At 35.4% G+C, this 19402-nt stretch overlaps 2 protein-coding genes across 2 annotated transcripts in view; one reads left to right on the top strand and one right to left on the bottom strand.

Annotated features, from left to right (window-relative positions):
- Positions 1-14951, bottom strand: part of LOC149679713 (uncharacterized) — a 230149-nt gene extending 215198 nt beyond the window's left edge. The window contains exon 1 of the mRNA XM_089835491.1: positions 14639-14951. Within this exon, the coding sequence (XP_089691617.1) occupies positions 14639-14874 (236 nt within the window). The 5' untranslated portion in view covers positions 14875-14951. The remainder of the gene's footprint in view (positions 1-14638) is intronic.
- Positions 14952-15072: 121 nt separating this feature from the next.
- On the top strand, positions 15073-18997 carry LOC149679712 (WASH complex subunit 1-like). Its single transcript, XM_089835523.1, has 6 exons — positions 15073-15684; positions 15756-16048; positions 16134-16351; positions 17236-17654; positions 17734-17818; positions 18659-18997. The coding sequence occupies exons 1-6, from the start codon at positions 15451-15453 to the stop codon at positions 18805-18807; spliced, it is 1398 nt and encodes a 465-aa protein (XP_089691649.1). The 5' UTR covers positions 15073-15450; the 3' UTR covers positions 18808-18997.
- The last annotated feature ends 405 nt before the right edge of the window (positions 18998-19402 follow it).

The following is a 19402-nucleotide window of genomic DNA, read 5'->3' as shown; positions in this document are numbered from 1 at the left end:
AGTCAAACTAGATGCAAAAAAATATAAAAGAGGGTAAATTTGCATAAATAACAAGAACACCGACAAAACTAAGCTAAGCTAAGCTTTCGGTGGATTTTTAAAGCTATAGAAAGGGCGTCAATGTGTGTAAAAGGAGTGGGCTTATGGTATAGAAACAATACCTTACAATTTACGCCTAAAAAACGAATAGCAGTCTGGAGCCATAGATGCTCCAGTCTCTACTTTATAAGGAATGCATACAGCTAATAGGAATGATTGTTTACCCATTTTTTTCATTGTATATAGGCAGGGTGGAGCTAGGCTAATTTTACGTTGCACCTTGGGCACGTATGACCACGCTCTGCTACCAACCAACGAAATCACAGTTAGAAAGACATTGGCCAGAATTATGAGGCGTGAAGGATATTAAGTTCTCAATCCCAGCCCATAAAACCCGTGTAGAAATTAACATGGGATATATTTTTTGGGAGGCACAATAATTCCTAGTAGCTGTATGTATTCCTGCTACTATCTAGCAGCGAGATAAGGTGTATAGCCTTAAATTTAACCTAAATTAAATACTGTGGGATTTTATGTCATTTTTACTTTGAAACCAATACGTCAATGTCCATGACGTACCATAATTAAATAAATTTGGGCTTTAAATGTTGAAGTTTAAAATAATTATTTTACTCCATTAAAGGGATAGTAGTACCTATAAATAAATTATTAGATGCACCCTTTTCAAACGTCGGGGGGGGGGTAAAATAGAGTGATGTGTTGACCACCTTGTTGTTTCAAAATGAAACATAGATGGGTATGTTTGTCAACAAAGACTTAAATTAAGATTTTATGGCTTCAAACAATACGGTCCATCCAAATTTGGTGCAGGACTGGTAACTTTGAAGCCCCATCTAACGTCATTGCATCCACATACCCAATCATTGTTCAGTCTTGACACTATTTCAAGCAGACGACACTGAGCTTACCCCTCGGCTTACCCCACCCCATTTAAAATGATCCAATCCCTGATTTTCCCTTGACCTTCTCGTCCCATTTTTAAAATTCCCTAATTATCAGGTTGTCCTTGACCTAAATTTAGGCAACCCTGAATTCAAGAGTTAAATTATGCAACTACCACTTTAGACAGAAGCTAAGTAAAAAATAGACCGTAGCACATACATGTTCTATATTTAAAACAATACATAACTGTAACATAAGAATTTGGCTGCATCGACATTTTTCCAAATAATAATAATATCGTCGAGGTATCAATGGCTACCCTTGTGTAATCCACTAACACCAAGGTGTCGGATAGTTCTCAAAACTCAATGTTAATTCTTCACTTAAAAACAAAATATTCCAACTCAATATTTAAATTTAAATTAAAATCTAAACCCAACCAAATTCTACCAAAAACCCTAACGTAACGAACACAAAATACAACGAAAATGTAACCATAAAATATCAAGTGTTATGTCCCTCCGTGTTACTGATAGCATCACCAGTCCCTTGAGGGCGGGAAACACACACAAAAAGCGGGAAACCCATGAAAACAATGCCTTCATCCAATACTAAATAAATTCCAACTTGAGAATGCACGAACTACTTCGTCTTTAGGCACGATTACATTACGTGTAAATCCGCCGTACGAGTTTCTTCAGTGCACTAGTAACAGATAGAGACATAATTCTATCATACTATGGATAAGTATTAGTCGAAATGACAATGCAATGATCACCCAACCTTTATCGAGGGTGGAGTTAAAGCTATTGTAAAGAAGGCATCGACGGGTGGGTAAGAACTATTTGAAATACGTCACAGGAATCACGTGACGTCCAAATACAATACAATGACTCCATATGGAGTGAGACTGGTCACCTAGTCCTTTTTTCGCAATATTGCAGGGCAAATTCCCCGTAGTGGCATTTTTTGAAATAAAACGAACTAAGTTTCTTTGAACAACACCTTTTCCTCAGTCAGTTGAATATGACTTATTTCAAATGAATTTAACCCACACGCCGATGTCTTCCTTACAGACCAATTAACTGGTCCACTAGGCGCATCAATAGCTAGTTTTAAAGCAACAGCCACTGATCAATTCTGATTGATTCTTGTCTTTGACTAGAGGTAAAACTGGCAAACTCGTAGAAGATTAGCCAGCATGTTAGGGGCGCTAAAGAAGCCAACCAACATATTTTCTCTAACTAAACACTGTCTCGCAAGGACAGTGCCAATAAGCCCATATGGAAGACCCATACTTAGCATCATACCCTTACGATAGAAATAGGATGCCTTTGAAAGGAGGCGAACGAAACACGTGAATATGACATTTTCAGCACCAAATCAAACCAAAGCCAAGCCTAAAAGCTATGCTTTTCTAACCCATACTTTGTTATCATTCCTTCAAAGCTAAATCTTCAGTCTAAACTTAGTTTGAAACCAAAATACCCCCCTACTAAGCTACTTGACCCTAAAACAACAAAAGGTAAAGTACTCTAATAGCATTTGTAAGTAATGCAAGGTGACATCGGTATTAGTGTAAGTAAATCTATACAGCTAAGCCTTGTCAACGACTCCCCCTATTGGAAAAATGAGAAGAAACACATCCTATTGTTTACACCCCTCAGTTTCCGCGCTGTATCTCAACCACAAAATGCAATGAGGTTTATATTGTTTATATTTATAAAAATAAACATTGAAGTTTGAAGGCGTGGAATTTTAATTTTGGGATGAACTCTAGGGTAAAGATGACGCAAAGTAAGATAAAATTTCCCATTTTTCCAATGATATTATTTTCAATCACGGAAATTTAAAATATTTCTGATTTTGATGTTTTGAAAATTCTTTGTCACCTACACGCCCACTGTAATTTCCATGAATTGTTTGACAAATTATTTCAAGGATAATATTTATGGGTTTTCCTAAAAATAGAATTATTTGTTCAAATTCATTTTAAAATTAGTCCAAGTAGACTTATTAAATATTATTAACTTATGGGATGACCTTCAATAACCTTTCGAAATTATCTCCTGACCTAAATCAAGGGAGCTCGTAATAAACGTTAATTAATAAAAGTGTTTAAAACTATTAAAGCAAAATAAATAATTAACTAGGAATTCCAAGCATACTTATTAATTCACTTAGTAACATTACATCAGTTCATAATTAATCATTCCGACCCTTATTGTTAAATTGTAAGGAACAAAGTAACTGTAAGTATGACAAAGCCGTGAACTTCTTTCAAGGGCACATTTTCAAATCCCTTATATTCTTAAAAAAAAACTGACCTTAGATCAAATTTTCAAATTCGGACTTCAGTTTGAATTTTCGGAATAATTTTAAAAATCAACCAAATATTATTTTCCTGATCTTTAGGGATAACTACTTGACCTTTTGACCTTTCAAAGAAATTGTCAAACTAAACGACATTTGCTTGACCTTCAGGGCCTTGCATTTTCGGACAAAATAGTCAAATGAATCTACTATTAGGCTCTAAATTCCTTATTTTTAGGGCAAATTCTCAAATCAACCTACAATTATTTCCCTAGTGTTTCGGGAAAATTCTCAAATCAACCGACAATAATTTCCCTGATCTTTCGAGCTAATTATAAAACTCAAGATTTTTCCCCAAAATTGTAATTAAATCCCAAAAGAAAACAACAATTCATATAGATGTCAATAATAAATGTTTCTGTGAACAAAGACTAGCAAAAGTAAAAGATAAAAGAAGCAAATGGAATGACTGAAGTGCAGATATTGAACATTTTCAGACATGATTATAAAAAATAAATTATTTGAAAATAAAATTGCTTATCATCATAATTTTTTTTCACCAAAATTCCACTTGCCAAATTCATTCATCATGAAATTTTGCATTATTTTCTTTCAGCACTTAACAGATACAACTAACCATCCCCGAACCCTCAACCCTTGGTTGGGTCACACTAACATCAACCACGTTACCTCTACCAAATATAATTAAACATAGTTTGTATTAATAATTACATTATCTCTTAGCGTGCATGTATGTACCCTCTTCCTTCTCTAGGTTACATAAACGACTTAATTAATATTTTACCCAACCAAACTTCAAGAGAAAAGAAGAGAAAATTTCGCCTGACGTGCGACCCCTATATCTAACCTTACCCAAAGCCTTAGCCTTAGCCTTAACCTTAAGGCCCGGCCCCCCCTATTTAAGGCGTCTCTGTTCAAAGTACAAATGGAGGAAGAAAAGTTTTCTTATAGAATAGAAAGACATTTAAAAAGATGAGGAGAAGGTGGTGGTAGTAGAGATGGGGGGGGGATGGTTAGTGGATTCAGGAACAGTTCAGGGCGGCTCAACCTTGCTCCTGAATGGAGACAGGGGTGAAGGGTAAGGGTAGGGGTACAAGGTTTCGCAAAAGGGGGGTTGATTGTTTCCCGATCTCTTCTTTCCGACAAGGCTAGGGTGGTACTCTACTGGTACAGCGTGGGGTCCGAGGGGTCGACTGCATAATGTCAGAAATTAATAGGGGCAAATGGGACTTGAAATAGGTATTTCTTAAGTTTAAAACATGTTACATGATAAGTATTACACTACCTATACAAGTTCGTAATGCTAGAGACTTACAGAGAGCTAATTCGAGAACTGCAATCGGTTAAATTGCAGTCCATCTTCCTATTTAGTCTGCATTACTAAGCCTTTGACAGCAGCGCCTCACCAGGCGTATGTCGCTTTACGCGAATCTGAAGCCAACGTCACTTCATGACAAGCTCTAAGTAACGTCCATCAAAATGTTATAAAGAATGGGTAGATTTTTACTGATGACTAATATTTTTGTAGCACCCTAGGAGCGAAGGCACTCGGCGTTGCCCGTCAGCCCGTCGGGACATTTTTTATTACTTTTCACGCGGACATTATTCCATAAAGAAGGGTTTTTAAGTTTTTGGCCGCCATTTAAAAAGATGGCAACAAATCGACTCCGAAAGACCATTCAGCCCGTCTATAGGTTAAAGGAAACCAGTTTACTAAATATTTGTGAAATCGGTTGAAACGCGGACTTTGTTGCATTGAGAAGATTTTTTTTACATTTCTGGGCGCCATTTATTAAGATGGCGGCGGATAGGGAAAATCTTTCTTATTGCGCGCCTACTACTTATGAGTAACGTTCCTGCAAATTTTCAGCCTTCTAGAGCAAGCGGTTTGGGCTGGGCGTTGATTATCAGTTTGTCAGTCAGGACTTTGATTTATATAGATATAGATTATAGGACCTTCCATGAAATTATAGGATAATATAAGACAGGTTCAAAAATATAGGATTTTATAGGAACTATAAAACTGCTGGGCTCCCTGAATTCGAGTAAACAGTAAACATTGTATCCATAAATAAATAAATAGAATAATAAAATACACAAAAGCAAAATATGCTTGGAATTATTGCACTTCAATTTCAAAACAGATATCATCGTCTCTCATTTCCCACTATTAATTTCCGTCTCCTTCTTATTGATTTCTTTTACTGGGGGGTCTACTGTACAGTATGAATGTGGGTCCCGCGATGCTCTAGCTTTTACCCCAATTCCGATAACTTGATCGACATTGGTATATACAATACGAGTCTGCTTGCTGCGAGAGAGAGAAATAGGAAGAGGAAGTTGGAAGTATAAGGGGAGAAAGAAGAAGACTTCCTCACTTCCAGGGCTTTTTGTTAGGATATAGTCACACTTTACTAGAGTGCCTTTATAGTATTTACCTGCTAAGCTTTCGTTTTAAATATTCATAATATAACTCATTCGAAAATAAAAGGTAAAGAAAAAACAAGATAAATATAGAAATATTTTTTCAATTCAAAAAAAGAAAAAGAAGTTTACATTTTCAATTTCTATGATATTTCTTTACAGGTCAAAATTTAAAGAGACTTCTATATTGAAAATCAGAAAATACCGTTCTTTCCCAGGTAATCCTTGACCAAATTTTGCCAATATCCCTGACCATTTTAAGGTGTTTACCAGAGTCCACTTCATCACAGCTGGGCCCATATTTAGCATTGCTCGAAGCTAAGACCATTAACAACCCCCGGGACTCGCAACGCAAGCTTTGTACTTTTCGTGGTTTTCTGTTACGCGCGATCCTAGCGACCCTTGCGGTATATTGAGGAAACTTTCAGGGTGCACCGAATTTCCGGTTTACAGATTCCTCTTTGCTATTTAAAAATGGCGGATGACGACGAAGAAGATGAGAATGAAAATGTTAACGTGTAAGTTATTGAAATTTAGCGATATATTATTTTGCTATTTTATCATAATTGTACATTGGGCATTATTGTAGTTAAACCGTTGCGGCCTCGGCCTCCGAATTTATTTTAAGCGATATCCGGAACCGGAAGTTCTGTAAACCCTATAAGTTTCTATCCGTTGCCGCTTGGTGGCACCCTTGTCGCGAAAACAGCCGTAACTCCCAGAGGCGAAAGTTTCAATACGAGGATCTTATTGCGTAGCGAGTCCCGGGGGTTGTTAATGGTCTTAGCTCGAAGCATGGATTGATATAACAAACGAAATCCCTGAATTTTCAGAAAAAGTTATAAATCCCTTACTTATCCCCGACTTTTTCCTAAATTTTCGAAATCCCTAATTTATCCAGGTTTTATCCCATATATTTCGCAGGTTTTTCCCCCATATATTTCCCTGTGTTTTCCAGGTTTTTTCCCATGTATTTCCCTGGGTTATCCAGGTTTTTTTTAATAACAACGGGAGTGGTTTTTATTATAGTTGAAGCAAACTTACTCAAACCAAAAAGTGATATCTAATTTATTAGGGAGAAGGAATAAGATGCCTAAGTATTCGCGCGCCATAGTCCCAGTCCCCCTTTCAAAATACAAGGGGGGACGTAAAAGGAGGCCGGGCTATTTCGCTACACTCTCTTCAGTCGGAAAATACGTAATTTTCGTCATTCAGTAAGGTGAGTTTTTCAAGAACCAATGAGATGCTGGTTGTAATTTAGAGGCGGGGATTAACTCCGGACCTACGTAAATTGAACTGGAGATAAAGCTAGAAAATTGGCGAATTTATACCTTCTCCCTAATAAACTAGATATCACTTCTTGCTAAAACCTAACAAATTTCCCTGAATTTTACAAATAAATCGAAATTTCCCTGAGTATTTCACCAACTATTTAGTTCCCTGAGTTCTCCAGGTTTTCCCGGTTTAGTATGAACCCTTTCAACTTCCCTCCTGAAGTGAATACACCACCAATATGGCCGTGTAAATTACCTCACGAACCTTAGCTCCCTACACCCAAACTAAACCTCTCTCTATTCTCTCAGCGCATCTTTAAAAATAAGATAAAGATATTCAATGTTAAGAAGCTGAAAATTCATTCTCTATGGCGTGTTTGAAAGCTCTTAAACTTGCAAAGTAGCAAAATGCGCCTTTGTTGTTTAGATTCCGGAGAACAACTTAAGAATTCAGGCTTAAAGAGAGCTATAGAGAAAAGTCATAAAAAGATTTGGATTTCTAAATTTAGCTTCATTCCTTTTTTATGCTAAAAGAAATACAAGGCCTTTTTTCCCCCTAGTTGTTAATAAAGCTCTTTTCTTTCTACTAAACATATTACAGTCTAGCCTAAGAAAGAAATAATAACAATGTGCTAAGGCTCTAACCGGCAAAAAGAAGAAAAACCTTTGACAGAAAAAGAAAAAACATTTGCAGAAGCTACAATGTTTTGGGTCATTAAGAGAAAAACGAGGGGACAGTTACCCAGTAAAGTTTGTACTTTATGATCTTCATAGTTAAAATTCATTAATCTCCGAATTTTATTAATTAAACTGCATGGTTAGTACCAATAACACTAAGTAAATTAATTTTAATTATTAGAAATGGTTTAATTGACTTCGGAAAATTCTGATGGCAGGGTTGCCACGAAGTTTTAAAATTCAATTTCCCTGATTTTCCCTGTCTTTTAGACGAACCCCTAATAATTAAACCAATTAATAACGTTCCATTCTACACCCGTAACATTTTAGCTTACCATTAATTAAGCTTAATTAACTTAAATTTGAAAAAAAGGTTAAATTATGCCATTATCAATGTACGGGGAATCCGAGAGTGATTTATCCCTTGGAGAAAGCGTCCCATATACGATTCTATAAAAGCATAAAAATAAAAAGGAGACCACCCTTAATTCAGTATTACATATTAGATAAATCTTAATTTAGACTAAAGACCTCCCGAGACCTTCATAGTTTAAAAACTTAAGTTTAAATATTACTAATTACCCGTGAATTAACCGGCATTATTTAACAGGGGGGGGGGGGGTAATTTTCTTACAATTAGTCGAAAATTTCTAAATCCATTTCACCAGGAATACATACAGATAATTGGAATAATTGTGTCCCAATATACATATAACCCATATTAATTTCTATGCTGGTTTTATGGGCCGGGCTTAAGAACTAACTACACGTCACGCCTATTAAAAATTCTGACGTCTTTCTAACTGCGATTTCATTCATTGTTTCTAGGCACGCACAAAGTGCAACGAGCGGCGAGATACAAAATTAATTCGCCAGGTAAAATTCGTCATGATAAGTCTATATCTCTTCCCCCAAAAGCCGCCTAGCTACGTTGAAAAAACTATTGGGTACACAATTATTCCTATCAGGTGTATGAATTCCTGGTAAATATCGAATTTCCGCGGGTCGTCGTAACCTTGAACTCATTTCCAATCAAAAAATATAATTACAAAGATCAAAACCTTAGATTAAATCCGAAAAAAAAAAATTGTAAAATATAAAAATATGACCACAAAATTCAAACAAAGCTAAAATATTTCAAGGTCATTCAATTTTAACTTCCTCATTCGCATATCATCATAAAAAGTTCACGTTTATATTACACAACGCCGAATTTATCTCCGGAGATAATAAAACAAGACCCTACCTGCCCATCCCGGGGTCAAGAGCGGAGAAGTCAGTGTTTTAAAATGGAAATCCCGTTAAACATTAGAAACAAAAACGGAGAATGAAAAAATACCGGTTTTTTTTTTAAATTAAATATGTTTTATATTTAAAATTCAATCGTTGTCGTGAATCGTGATTGTCCCTCCATATATAAGACAAGATAATATTGGTATTATTACAATAATACAATAGAAAAAGAGCATTGGTATTATTTCCTCAGTTCAAAATAAATATATAGGATTAAATTATTTCCTAAAATTTTGAAATAACAACAAATGAACTTTAAAAAGTAACGCAACACTTATAAGTAAAATTCTGCTTGATATTATACAGGGTATTTTCTATAAGGAGTGTTAAGACCGAAGAACAGTTTCAATCAAAAATTTAAATTCCTTATAGGAAAATGGGAATTTTTTACGGAATTATAGGATTTTATAGGAGAAAAAATTAATGCGTTTTTATAGGAAAATATAGGACTAAAAATTATGATCATATATAATACTATTTTGGCTTAAACCATGTAGAAAAATCTCAAAAAAAAAAATAATAACCAATTGGATTTTACTTTGAAAATTCAGAGGAAATTAATTAAAATATTATATAATATAAAAAAATCCTGAGCGAGCCTTTGAAGCAATTTCGAACATGTCTAGTAAAATGTGTTCTCGATCATAAAAGAGCCAACTAAATTTTGGGATAAATGTGATGCTAAACTATACAATATAAACTTCCCAAAACTAAGTCAAAAATATAGGATATTATAGTCTGACCTTTCATTAAATTATAGGATATATAGGACAGATTCAAAAATATAGGATATTATAGGACCTTTCATGAAATTATAGGATAATATAGGACAGGTTCAAAAATATAGGATAATATAGGACAGGTTCAAAAATATAGGATATTATAGTCTGACCTTTTATGAAATTATAGGATAATATAGGATATGTTAAAAAATATAGGATTTTATAGGAATTAGAGGACGGCTGGGCCCCCTGCAGTCAATTTCTTACAGTCAATTTAAGGGGTCATCCATAAAATACAAGTTTCCAATCCTAACTCAATAACAAAGTGTCACTGAACATTTTTGACTCAAATTCGCCTTCACTCCTACCACCCTTATAAAGATCTCGACCACGTGGTATACTTAAGTTTATTACGTTACTTGGTCCGTTTTAAATAATAAATAAAAGAGTTTCCTTTTACAATAGACTAAAATAATCTGTTTTCCGCTAAGCCTAACGGAATGAAGAATTGAAGATTAAATATTATAGCCTTGGGCAACGAGGGTAGTAGGTACTGTATAAGTGCAACGCGTTTATTCTTTTTTTATTCTCATCCGCATTAAGAAAGAATTAATCTCTATTCAAGCGTTATTACGTTGACTACTGTTCTACAATTTTAAAAGAATCCTTTATCAAAACTAAACCAGGCAAAAACAATTGTCAAACCGGCGGAGGACCTTTTTTTAATAAATATATTTAAGAAGACCATAACATAAAGTAAATTCTCTCGGTGAAATGTGCATTTTTTGATGATGAAAGATGTCGTAAATTGACTAATGTTGATACCGATGCGGATATCGAAGTTTTTCTGGAACCGATAAAGATTTTAACCGACTATTTAAACCCAATGAAATCGGATGTCGACCGATTATCAACCGATTGGTAGCCGATTTTTATCGATTACCAAACGACGTTTAGTTCTTTACCCCCGATTAATCGACCAAAATCAGTAAAGAAACCTCAAACTGATATATTGGCTAAATTAATATGATATCGGTCTCGGGGATCGATATGGCCGGTATATTGGATAATAATTAGTAAAAGTCAGTCGATAATTGTGTTCATTGGGATAACTTATCTGTTAAAATCGGTCGATAATCGGTTAAAATCGGTCGATAATCGGTTAAAATCGGTCGATAATAGGTTAAATTGGGATAAATAGTAGCTTAAAATCGGTCGATAATAGGTTAAATTGGGATAAATAGTAGCTTAAAATCGGTCGATAATAGGTTAAATTGGGATAAATAGTAGCTTAAAATCGGTCGATAATAGGTTAAAATCGGTCGATAATAGGTTAAATTGGGATAAATAGTAGCTTAAAATCGGTCGATAATCGGTTAAAATCGGTCGATAATAGGTTAAATTGGGATAAATAGTAGCTTAAAATCGGTCGATAATCGGTTAAACTCGGAATCGGTTCAAGTAAAACTTCTATATCAATATCGGTTAATTTACAATATCGACCATAACTAAATTCGAAAATCCATTTGGCAAATTAAAATACCAAACATTCATCCCCAAAAATATTAAAATTAAACCTACAAACCTAAATAAAAAGTTAAATAAAACGGAATATAAAAAAATAAAACACTTCCCATTTGTAAATGAAAAGCCAGAAAAAAAAGAATGCTTTTAAAAAATCTGATCTCAAAATATAAAAAATAATATCAATTTTTATGGGCACTTAAATTTTTGGCGGGAAAAAAATATTCAACGGCATAAAACCAGCCACCCCATGGACCCCCACACCATATCCCCATAAAAAATAAAACCATAATCACAAACGTTTAGAAAAAAAAAAGAAAAAAACCCGAAAAAATTTCAAATTTCTAAATTGCGCTATTACCAAAAACTATCCGAGCGTAAAAGCTTAATTTATCCATTTTTTAGGCCTCTAGAAAAAAATATCCAAATTGGCGCGGTATGTATCTCATAAAGATACAACATTAAGACGTTTCTTTCTCTCTTTTTTTTCTTGCTTTATTTTATTATTTTAAAGATGAAATAACGCCCTTAGGAAATATAGTCTAAAATATTTCGGAATATAAAGAGAGATGAGATAGACTCGGGGGGATAAGCAGAATCAAAAGATCAAGTTCCCAAATTTCCAATGAAATTTTTGAAACTGACTCAGTCTGTCTGTCACTGTCTCAACGCCATGAAAATAGTGATGTCATCCGAGATATTCTTCACCTCGGAGTTGTGTAATATTTGGATTATGACTGTTTAATTAAATAATTTAATAGTGGGTGTATTTGACAGAGGGGGTATTGCACTCGCGGATTCCCTGGATTTTAGTAGATATTTTATATTTTACAGAAATGTTCCCAAAATTTTAGTAAATATTTCAAATTTTACAGAAATGTTCCCAAAATTTCAGTAGATATTTTAAATTTCACAGAAATGTTTCCAAAATTTTAGTAAATATGTTAAATTTCCCAGAAATTTCCCAATAATTTACTAAAAAATATTTTATATTTCCCAATATTTTACTAAAAAATATTTTATATTTCCCAATATTTTACTAAAAAATATTTTATATTTCCCAATATTTTACTAAAAAATATTTTATATTTCCCAGAAATTTCCCAATATTTTACTAAAAAATATTTTATATTTCCCAGAAATTTCCCAATATTTTACTAAAAAATATTTTATATTTCCCAGAAATTTACCAAAATTTTACGTACAATAATTTAAATTTCGCCTAAATGCCTCAATATTTTACGTACAATAATTTAAATTTCACAGAAATGTCCCAAAACGTTACGAACAATATTTTAAATTGCACAGAAATGTCCCAAAATTTCACGAACAATAATTTAAATTTCCTAAAATAACTATAAATTTTAATATTTTAAATATAACCCTGAAATTTCACTAACTTTACTAAAATATTTTATAAAAATATAACTCTGAAATATCGCTACTAATTTTACTAAAACGTTCGCCCTAACATAACAGCAAACAACTTACTTCCCCGATTCGTATTTTGAACCTTACGAAATCACAATAATTTAGCGTAAAAACAACAAACACATTTTCCCTCCCTAATCCATCCCTGAACTACAACATCCCAAAACTCCCATGAAAAACGCAAAAAAAAAAATTAAAAACCCCTGTACGAAAAACACCCTAAAAAGAAATTTAACCCTAAATGACCTTTGTACCAACCAAAACTGGTCCCACTCTCTCTCTCCCATAGCTAGGTAATATCTCACCGAGAACAACTTTACAGTATAGGAACAACCCCCTGTAGTTTTAGTCTACAAAACAATTTTTAGGAAGCCATGCCGCTGAAGAGAGGTGGTCTTTTATAAGCCCACAATACAATCGGCAAATTTTCCATATATAAAAAAAACGTAATAAAAAAGGGCCGTTGGCTAGACCAGAACAGCAGACCGCCCTAAAGCCTAAACCCCGCTCTAAACTCAGCTGAGGATGCCGGTTGTACCTCCACACCACCAGGTGGTTGCGGGAAAAAAACTCTCTAATCTCTAGGCCTAAAAACTTAATCCTCAAGTTTTATCTTTTCTTTTTAGGCAAGGCCTACTGGCTTTAATAAATAAATAAATTGGTATCAAACTTCACCTAGCTAATTAAAGCGCGGGAAATAGTAAACTAATTTATGATTGCAAATTTGAATATATTTTAGCGCGCGCGTTGGAGGCCCCTCCTTTCAAGGTTGCAACGATGACGTAATTCAAATAATATTTTGTACAATATTTATACACATGTACTGTACCTATACTAAACACTTCGTAATTTAGGCTTAACGCCAGGTAAATATTGCTTAAGCACCACGTGTTTAAATAACTTGTTATTATACATTTTCAAAAGAATAAACAATGAATGTTTACAATAAAGGATTTGTTGTATGACGTAATATATTAGTTACGTTAGGCTAAGGGGAATTTTAAACTAAATTAGGCTTAACGTCAGGTAAATATTGCTTAAGCACCACGTGTTTAAACAACTTGTTATACATTTTCAAAAAAAAATAAACAACGAATGAATGTTTACAATAAAGGATTTGTTGCATGACGAAACATATTTGTTACGTTAGGCTTAACTATAGGGAATTGAATACTAAATTAGGATATAATTGGGAAACTCTGATTTATAGGCTAATTAAAATGGATGACTCAAATGTTATGGAGCGTTCTTAGACCCTACTATCATAGATTGCATGATCTAATTAGTTTATGGGAGAGATAACGAGTTTAATCCCTCTGATAAGGGGGTGGTTATTTCACGAACGATGTTCTAGGGTTCTCAATCTCAACTCAACAACTTGGCGGGATTTGATTTGGCGAAAATACCTAGCTTACTAACTTTTCGCGCCTCTTAAATGCCACCGCCCCCTTTTCTCCTAGCTGCTAGCTGTCAAAATACTAAAACGTCAAGAAAAGAGGCCAAGTTTTTATTTAATTTTAGCTTTAACCCTAATTAAGGTTGACATTTAGTAAAGTTTATAAAATAAACATTTTCCCGCCAATTCCGAAGGTTATAATAATGTTAAACAGAGGTCAAAGGTTACCACATTCTTTACGAAATATTTGGCGCCAATTTCTAACCCCCCCCCCCATACCTAAGTCGCATTGGTTTTAATGGACAATGTTACCAAGTTCATGAATTAGCAATACCATTTAAAATATTAAATGCTTGTGTTCCCTTTAAATTAATTAGGTTAGCCAATTAATGTAGCTCTATTGACCACATGTCCATTAGAAAAAAGAAGAAAATAATAACCATTTCCCAACGTGAATTTAACAAACAAGTTTGTTGTGTTATTGATGTTCTAAAGTTATTGCAACTTTTCCCGCTTTTATTTTGGGCGGGAAATAGTAATTTCGGTTAAGTTTAGACTACCGGAGGTCAAAGGTGACCAGATGTATATGATAGAATAATAATATAAAATTAGTTTCCTACCGTTCTTTGCTGTTAGGATTATCCTTAATTCTCTTCAATTCGCTCATTTCCAATTCAAACTTGAGTTTGTTGATATCACAAAGTAGGGCATCCCTTTCTTGTTGCAAAGTAGCCACTTCGTTTTCCAATTCTTCGATGCGAATAAATTGACGTATCACTAATTTGTCCTTTTCTTCGACTATTTTACGTAAATCCTCCATTTCTACCCGGGAATCGGGTACCGAATTTTCACTCATCTCACCGACACGAACTCTAAACACACACTGGACGCCATCATCATGATCATAGGCTTTCGAAAACGGAATAGACACTAGCGCCGACACTTTGCGATGACGGCCGTCAATTGAACTAATAAAATCCCGCTCTCTGTCTTGCATCTAGCTCGCGGATTGGCTGAAAAAAGCAACCAAAATACAGAATTAAATCGTCTGTCATCCATTCCAGCCTTGATCCTTTAGGCTACAGTGACCAAGGCTTATGGATTTTTATCAATAAATTAATTAAAAAGCCATAAATAATGCAGTTAATTAATAAAAATAACTAAATTAACAATTCTTAATACGATTTTGATATAAAATAAGCAGTTTTCGCTAGATTAAACGAAATACTAAACGTTTTTCGCTAACCCTAAAAGTTTAAAAAATAGCGGAAGCCCAGGCAGCAGGTAGTAATCAGTAAACAAAATCACATGACTTCGGATCGGAAATCATTTTATAAAAGGGGGTGTAGACGTATGTTATATTTCGCGGCGGTGAACTATCAATTTAATTATGATTAAAGTTTTAAATTACTAAAACTAAATCGTAATAAAGATGAGGGATCAAGTTTATACCGTGCCCCTTATCCCACCTGATTTAAGAAGGGAAGAAACAATACTTCACATCGCGGATACTCTAGATTACTTAGAGCAAATTACCAATGATATTTTCACGCGAATTACATCGCGGGTTGAAGAATATCGAAATAGATTACAGGCAATTAATAAAAGAGCGGAAATCGCCCAAGCAAAAGTTAACAAAATCCGTGGTAGCAATAAAGCAACAAAGGTATCTATGTTCCGTCTATTTCTAATTCCTCGTTAAACCTTAATTAAATCTAACTAAAAGGGGGTATATAGGTCTTTTCAAGCTACAAATACCCGGGTGTTGAACAACCCATAGCCCATAAACCAGTATTTTTAGCTGAGGATGATTTTAAACTCAAACAAATTGAGAGATGTCCCCAAAAAGTCAAATCAAAGCATACATTGCCAACGGAGCAAACATTGAAAGAAAAGCTACAGTTTTATAATGTCAGGGCTTCGGAAAAGAGGCAAAGGAATTCGGAAACTGTAGAAGAGGGGTTGGGTAGATTACCAGCGGTTTTGGACTCCGTCAGTACTTTATTACTGTTTAATACAGCGGAAAATCCGTAAGATTTAGATTTCTCGTCTAATTTTGTCACTCAATCGTCTATTTTTAAGTTAATAAATACATAACACTAAAATTGGGTGTAGATATAAGAAATACGTGTTATTGGACCCATTGGGTGCTGTAACAAAAACCAGGAAAAGTTTGGAGGATGAAGCTAAAGATGATGAACTAGGGGATGCTCCGATAACAATGACAAATCAAGATCAATTGGAAAAACAAGATAAAGAGAACTACTTCTATCATCCTGGAATGGGACAAGTTCCTGATATGGATGTACCTCTGGCATTGCCTGATTTACCAGGTTACTACTTAAGTTTATTAACCTCTTCCCCTTAAATTTTCCTTACAAAATTAACTGTTCCTGACATCCCTATTTTGCATTCTTATTTATTTTAGTCTTTGCAAATATATCAATAAATAAATTTAGGTTTACAAAAAATTAACTTTCCCAATAAATAGGGAGCTGCCAGAAAAAGGTGTAACTTAAGATAGCTCCTCCCCTTTCCACCAAAATGGCGGCAAACTTCAGAGTGAAAGGCTATAGTGAGGGAAGGCTCCTGATTGGCTGAGTGAAAGGATAATAGGGGTGGGGGAAGGCTCTTGATTGGCTGAGGGAAAGGCTAATAGAGGTGGGTGAAGGCTCCTGATTGGCTGAGTGAAAGGATAATAGGGATGGGGGAAGGCTCTTGATTGGCTAAGGGAAATCTATAGTGGGCTGGGGGAAGGCTCCTGATTGGCTGAGTGAAAGGATAATAGGGATGGGGGAAGGCTCTTGATTGGCTGAGGGAAAGGCTAATAGAGGTGGGTGAAGGCTCCTGATTGGCTGAGTGAAAGGATAATAGGGATGGGGGAAGGCTCTTGATTGGCTAAGGGAAATCTATAGTGGGGTGGGGGAAGGCTCCTGATTGGCTGAGTGAAAGGCTAATGGGTTGGGGGAAGGCTCCTGATTGGCTGAGTGAAAGGCTAATGGGTTGGGGGAAGGCTCCTGATTGGCTGAGTGAAAGGCTAATGGGTTGGGGGAAGGCTCCTGATTGGCTGAATGAAAGGCTAATGGGGTGGAGAAGGCTCTTGATTGGCTGAGTGAAAGGCCATAGTGGGGGATGGCTCCTGATTGGCTGAGTGAAAGACCGTCCACAACCCAATCTAATTTCACTTTAACATAAAACTTTCCTCATACATTTGCAGGTATTGCCGATGACATGCTCTACAGTGCAGATCTGGAACCCATAGCTCCCTCATTCCCTAACATAGGCCTCCCTGAAGTTCCCGATTTACCAACAGTCATCCCTGAACTCCCATCACCATTAATGGACTTGGACATTATAGCACCTCCTCCTCCCCCTCCCCCAGAGCTCCCATCTCCTCCCCCGCCGCCTCCTCCACCTCCACCCATGTCAGCTCCCGCTCCACCACCCCCTCCTCCACCCACTGAACTCCAAAAACCAAAGGAGTCCACCCAGACTAAAACACCCAAGGAGAATCTACCCCCAGTTCCCGATGCTAGAGCAAGTTTGTTAGAATCTATCAGACAAGCTGGAGGTTCGGGGAAAGCTAAACTTCGCAATGTAACTGATAGAAAGATGGAGGTTAAGAAGAAGAAAGAGGTGAATTGAACTGAATTGAATTGAACTGGTGTTTGTGTAAGTAAAGGATGAAATAAATGAAAAATTTTATTGTAACTAGGAGGAGAAAGTGGTTGTCGCAACTTCAGGGGATTTGATGACTGATTTGTTTAACAAGTTGCAATTGCGTAGAAAAGGAATATCTGGTAATTTATCTACCATGGGTTTCAGGGTTCATACAGCTTTTGGAAAACAAATTTCCCTGAGATTTCTAGCACAGGTTTTTTCCCATATACTTCCCTGAATTTTCCAGGTTTATCATGGAGCAAATGATAACGAAGGAGGGGGGGGGGCAAATAGGACTATTACATAATCAAAGGACATGCCCGTATCTCTAGTAGAACCAGAGTTATGAGCCTCCAAAGTATAGCGTAATGTTAATCCTATGGAGGGGGTTGTTTGTTTACGTTTTGCTGTATTACTCGGCCCCTGTTTGTCGTAGCCCTAAGTTTTAAGTATGGTTAGATGGGGGACAAATTGGACTATAACATACTCAAATGACATCGCCGTATCTCTAATAGAACCAGAGTTATGAGCCTCCAAAGTATAGTGTAATGTTAATCCTATGGAGGGGTTGTTTGTTTACGTTTTGCTTAATTACTTGGCCCCTGTTTGTCGTAGCCCTAAGTTTTTAGTATGGTTGGATGGGGGATAAATAGGACTATAACATACTCAAAGGACATCACCGTATCTCTACTAGAACCAGAGTTATGAGCCTCCAAAGTTTAGTGTAATGTTAATCCTATGGAGGGGGAATGTTCACGAACATTTTGCTTAATTACTCGGCCCCTGTTTGACGCAAATTTCCCTGATTTCCCTGAATTTTACTAAAAATTCTAAATTTCCCTGGGGTTTTTGTCAACTATTTATTTCCCCGATTTTTCCAGGTTTTCCCTGTTTTCCAGGTTTGTATGAACCCTGCAGTTTGTTTTAAAGTTAATTAAGGAAAAGTAATTAAATCCGCATCATAATTACGTACAATTTAGGTACAGTTAAACCAGCAGATGCAGGGGGTTCCGGTGATAACGCGGTTTCAATGATGAGTGCAATGGATAAAGTATCCGCAATGATTCCACCTCCACCTGCAACAGTTGATAAGGATGAAGTTGATAATAATAGCGATGATTGGGATTAAGATATTAATTATATTATTAGGCCTAAATGAATGTGATTACCTCAGCCTAATTTTGTACACATAAATAATAACTAATAAATAACCCCTAATCATTGGATTGATATTGATATAATGAAATTAGTGTAAGAAATTATATTTAACTATGTTGAAATTTTGATTTTTCATAAATAAAACATTCCTAAACACCTACTTTTGCTTCTCGTGTACTATTTTACGCTAATAGGGACTTGGCAGTACTACGTCACGCAACGGCAGGCTACCTTCCAGTAGTGCTAAAAAACATACCAGGAGGAGGGGCTTATAGCTTTCATTCTATTAAAAAAACATACCATAATGGCGCTGGGGGCGGAGTCCCTATTAACACCAATAATTAGGCCTAACCTCATTGTTACCTTTGCCTAATCTTTAATTAACTGGTTTCCATTTAAAACAGAAATAAAGAAACATATTTACCCACACTGAAGTGTCAATTTTGTAGAAATAAACGTTCTTAAACTCTTTAATTACTTTCTAATCATACTTCATTAAATTAATTTAATTTTAATTCACTCAAAACGTCCTCCCAATTTCAAAATTTTCAGTTAAACAATGGCGT

The sequence above is a fragment of the Phalangium opilio genome, unplaced genomic scaffold (assembly GCF_054372755.1).
Source record: "Phalangium opilio isolate 3A_F unplaced genomic scaffold, DU_Popi_V2 ptg000041l_1, whole genome shotgun sequence".
Lineage (NCBI taxonomy): Eukaryota > Metazoa > Arthropoda > Arachnida > Opiliones > Phalangiidae > Phalangium > Phalangium opilio.
Note: the sequence above shows the minus strand (reverse complement) of the source record. Positions and strands in the feature narration are given on the sequence as shown.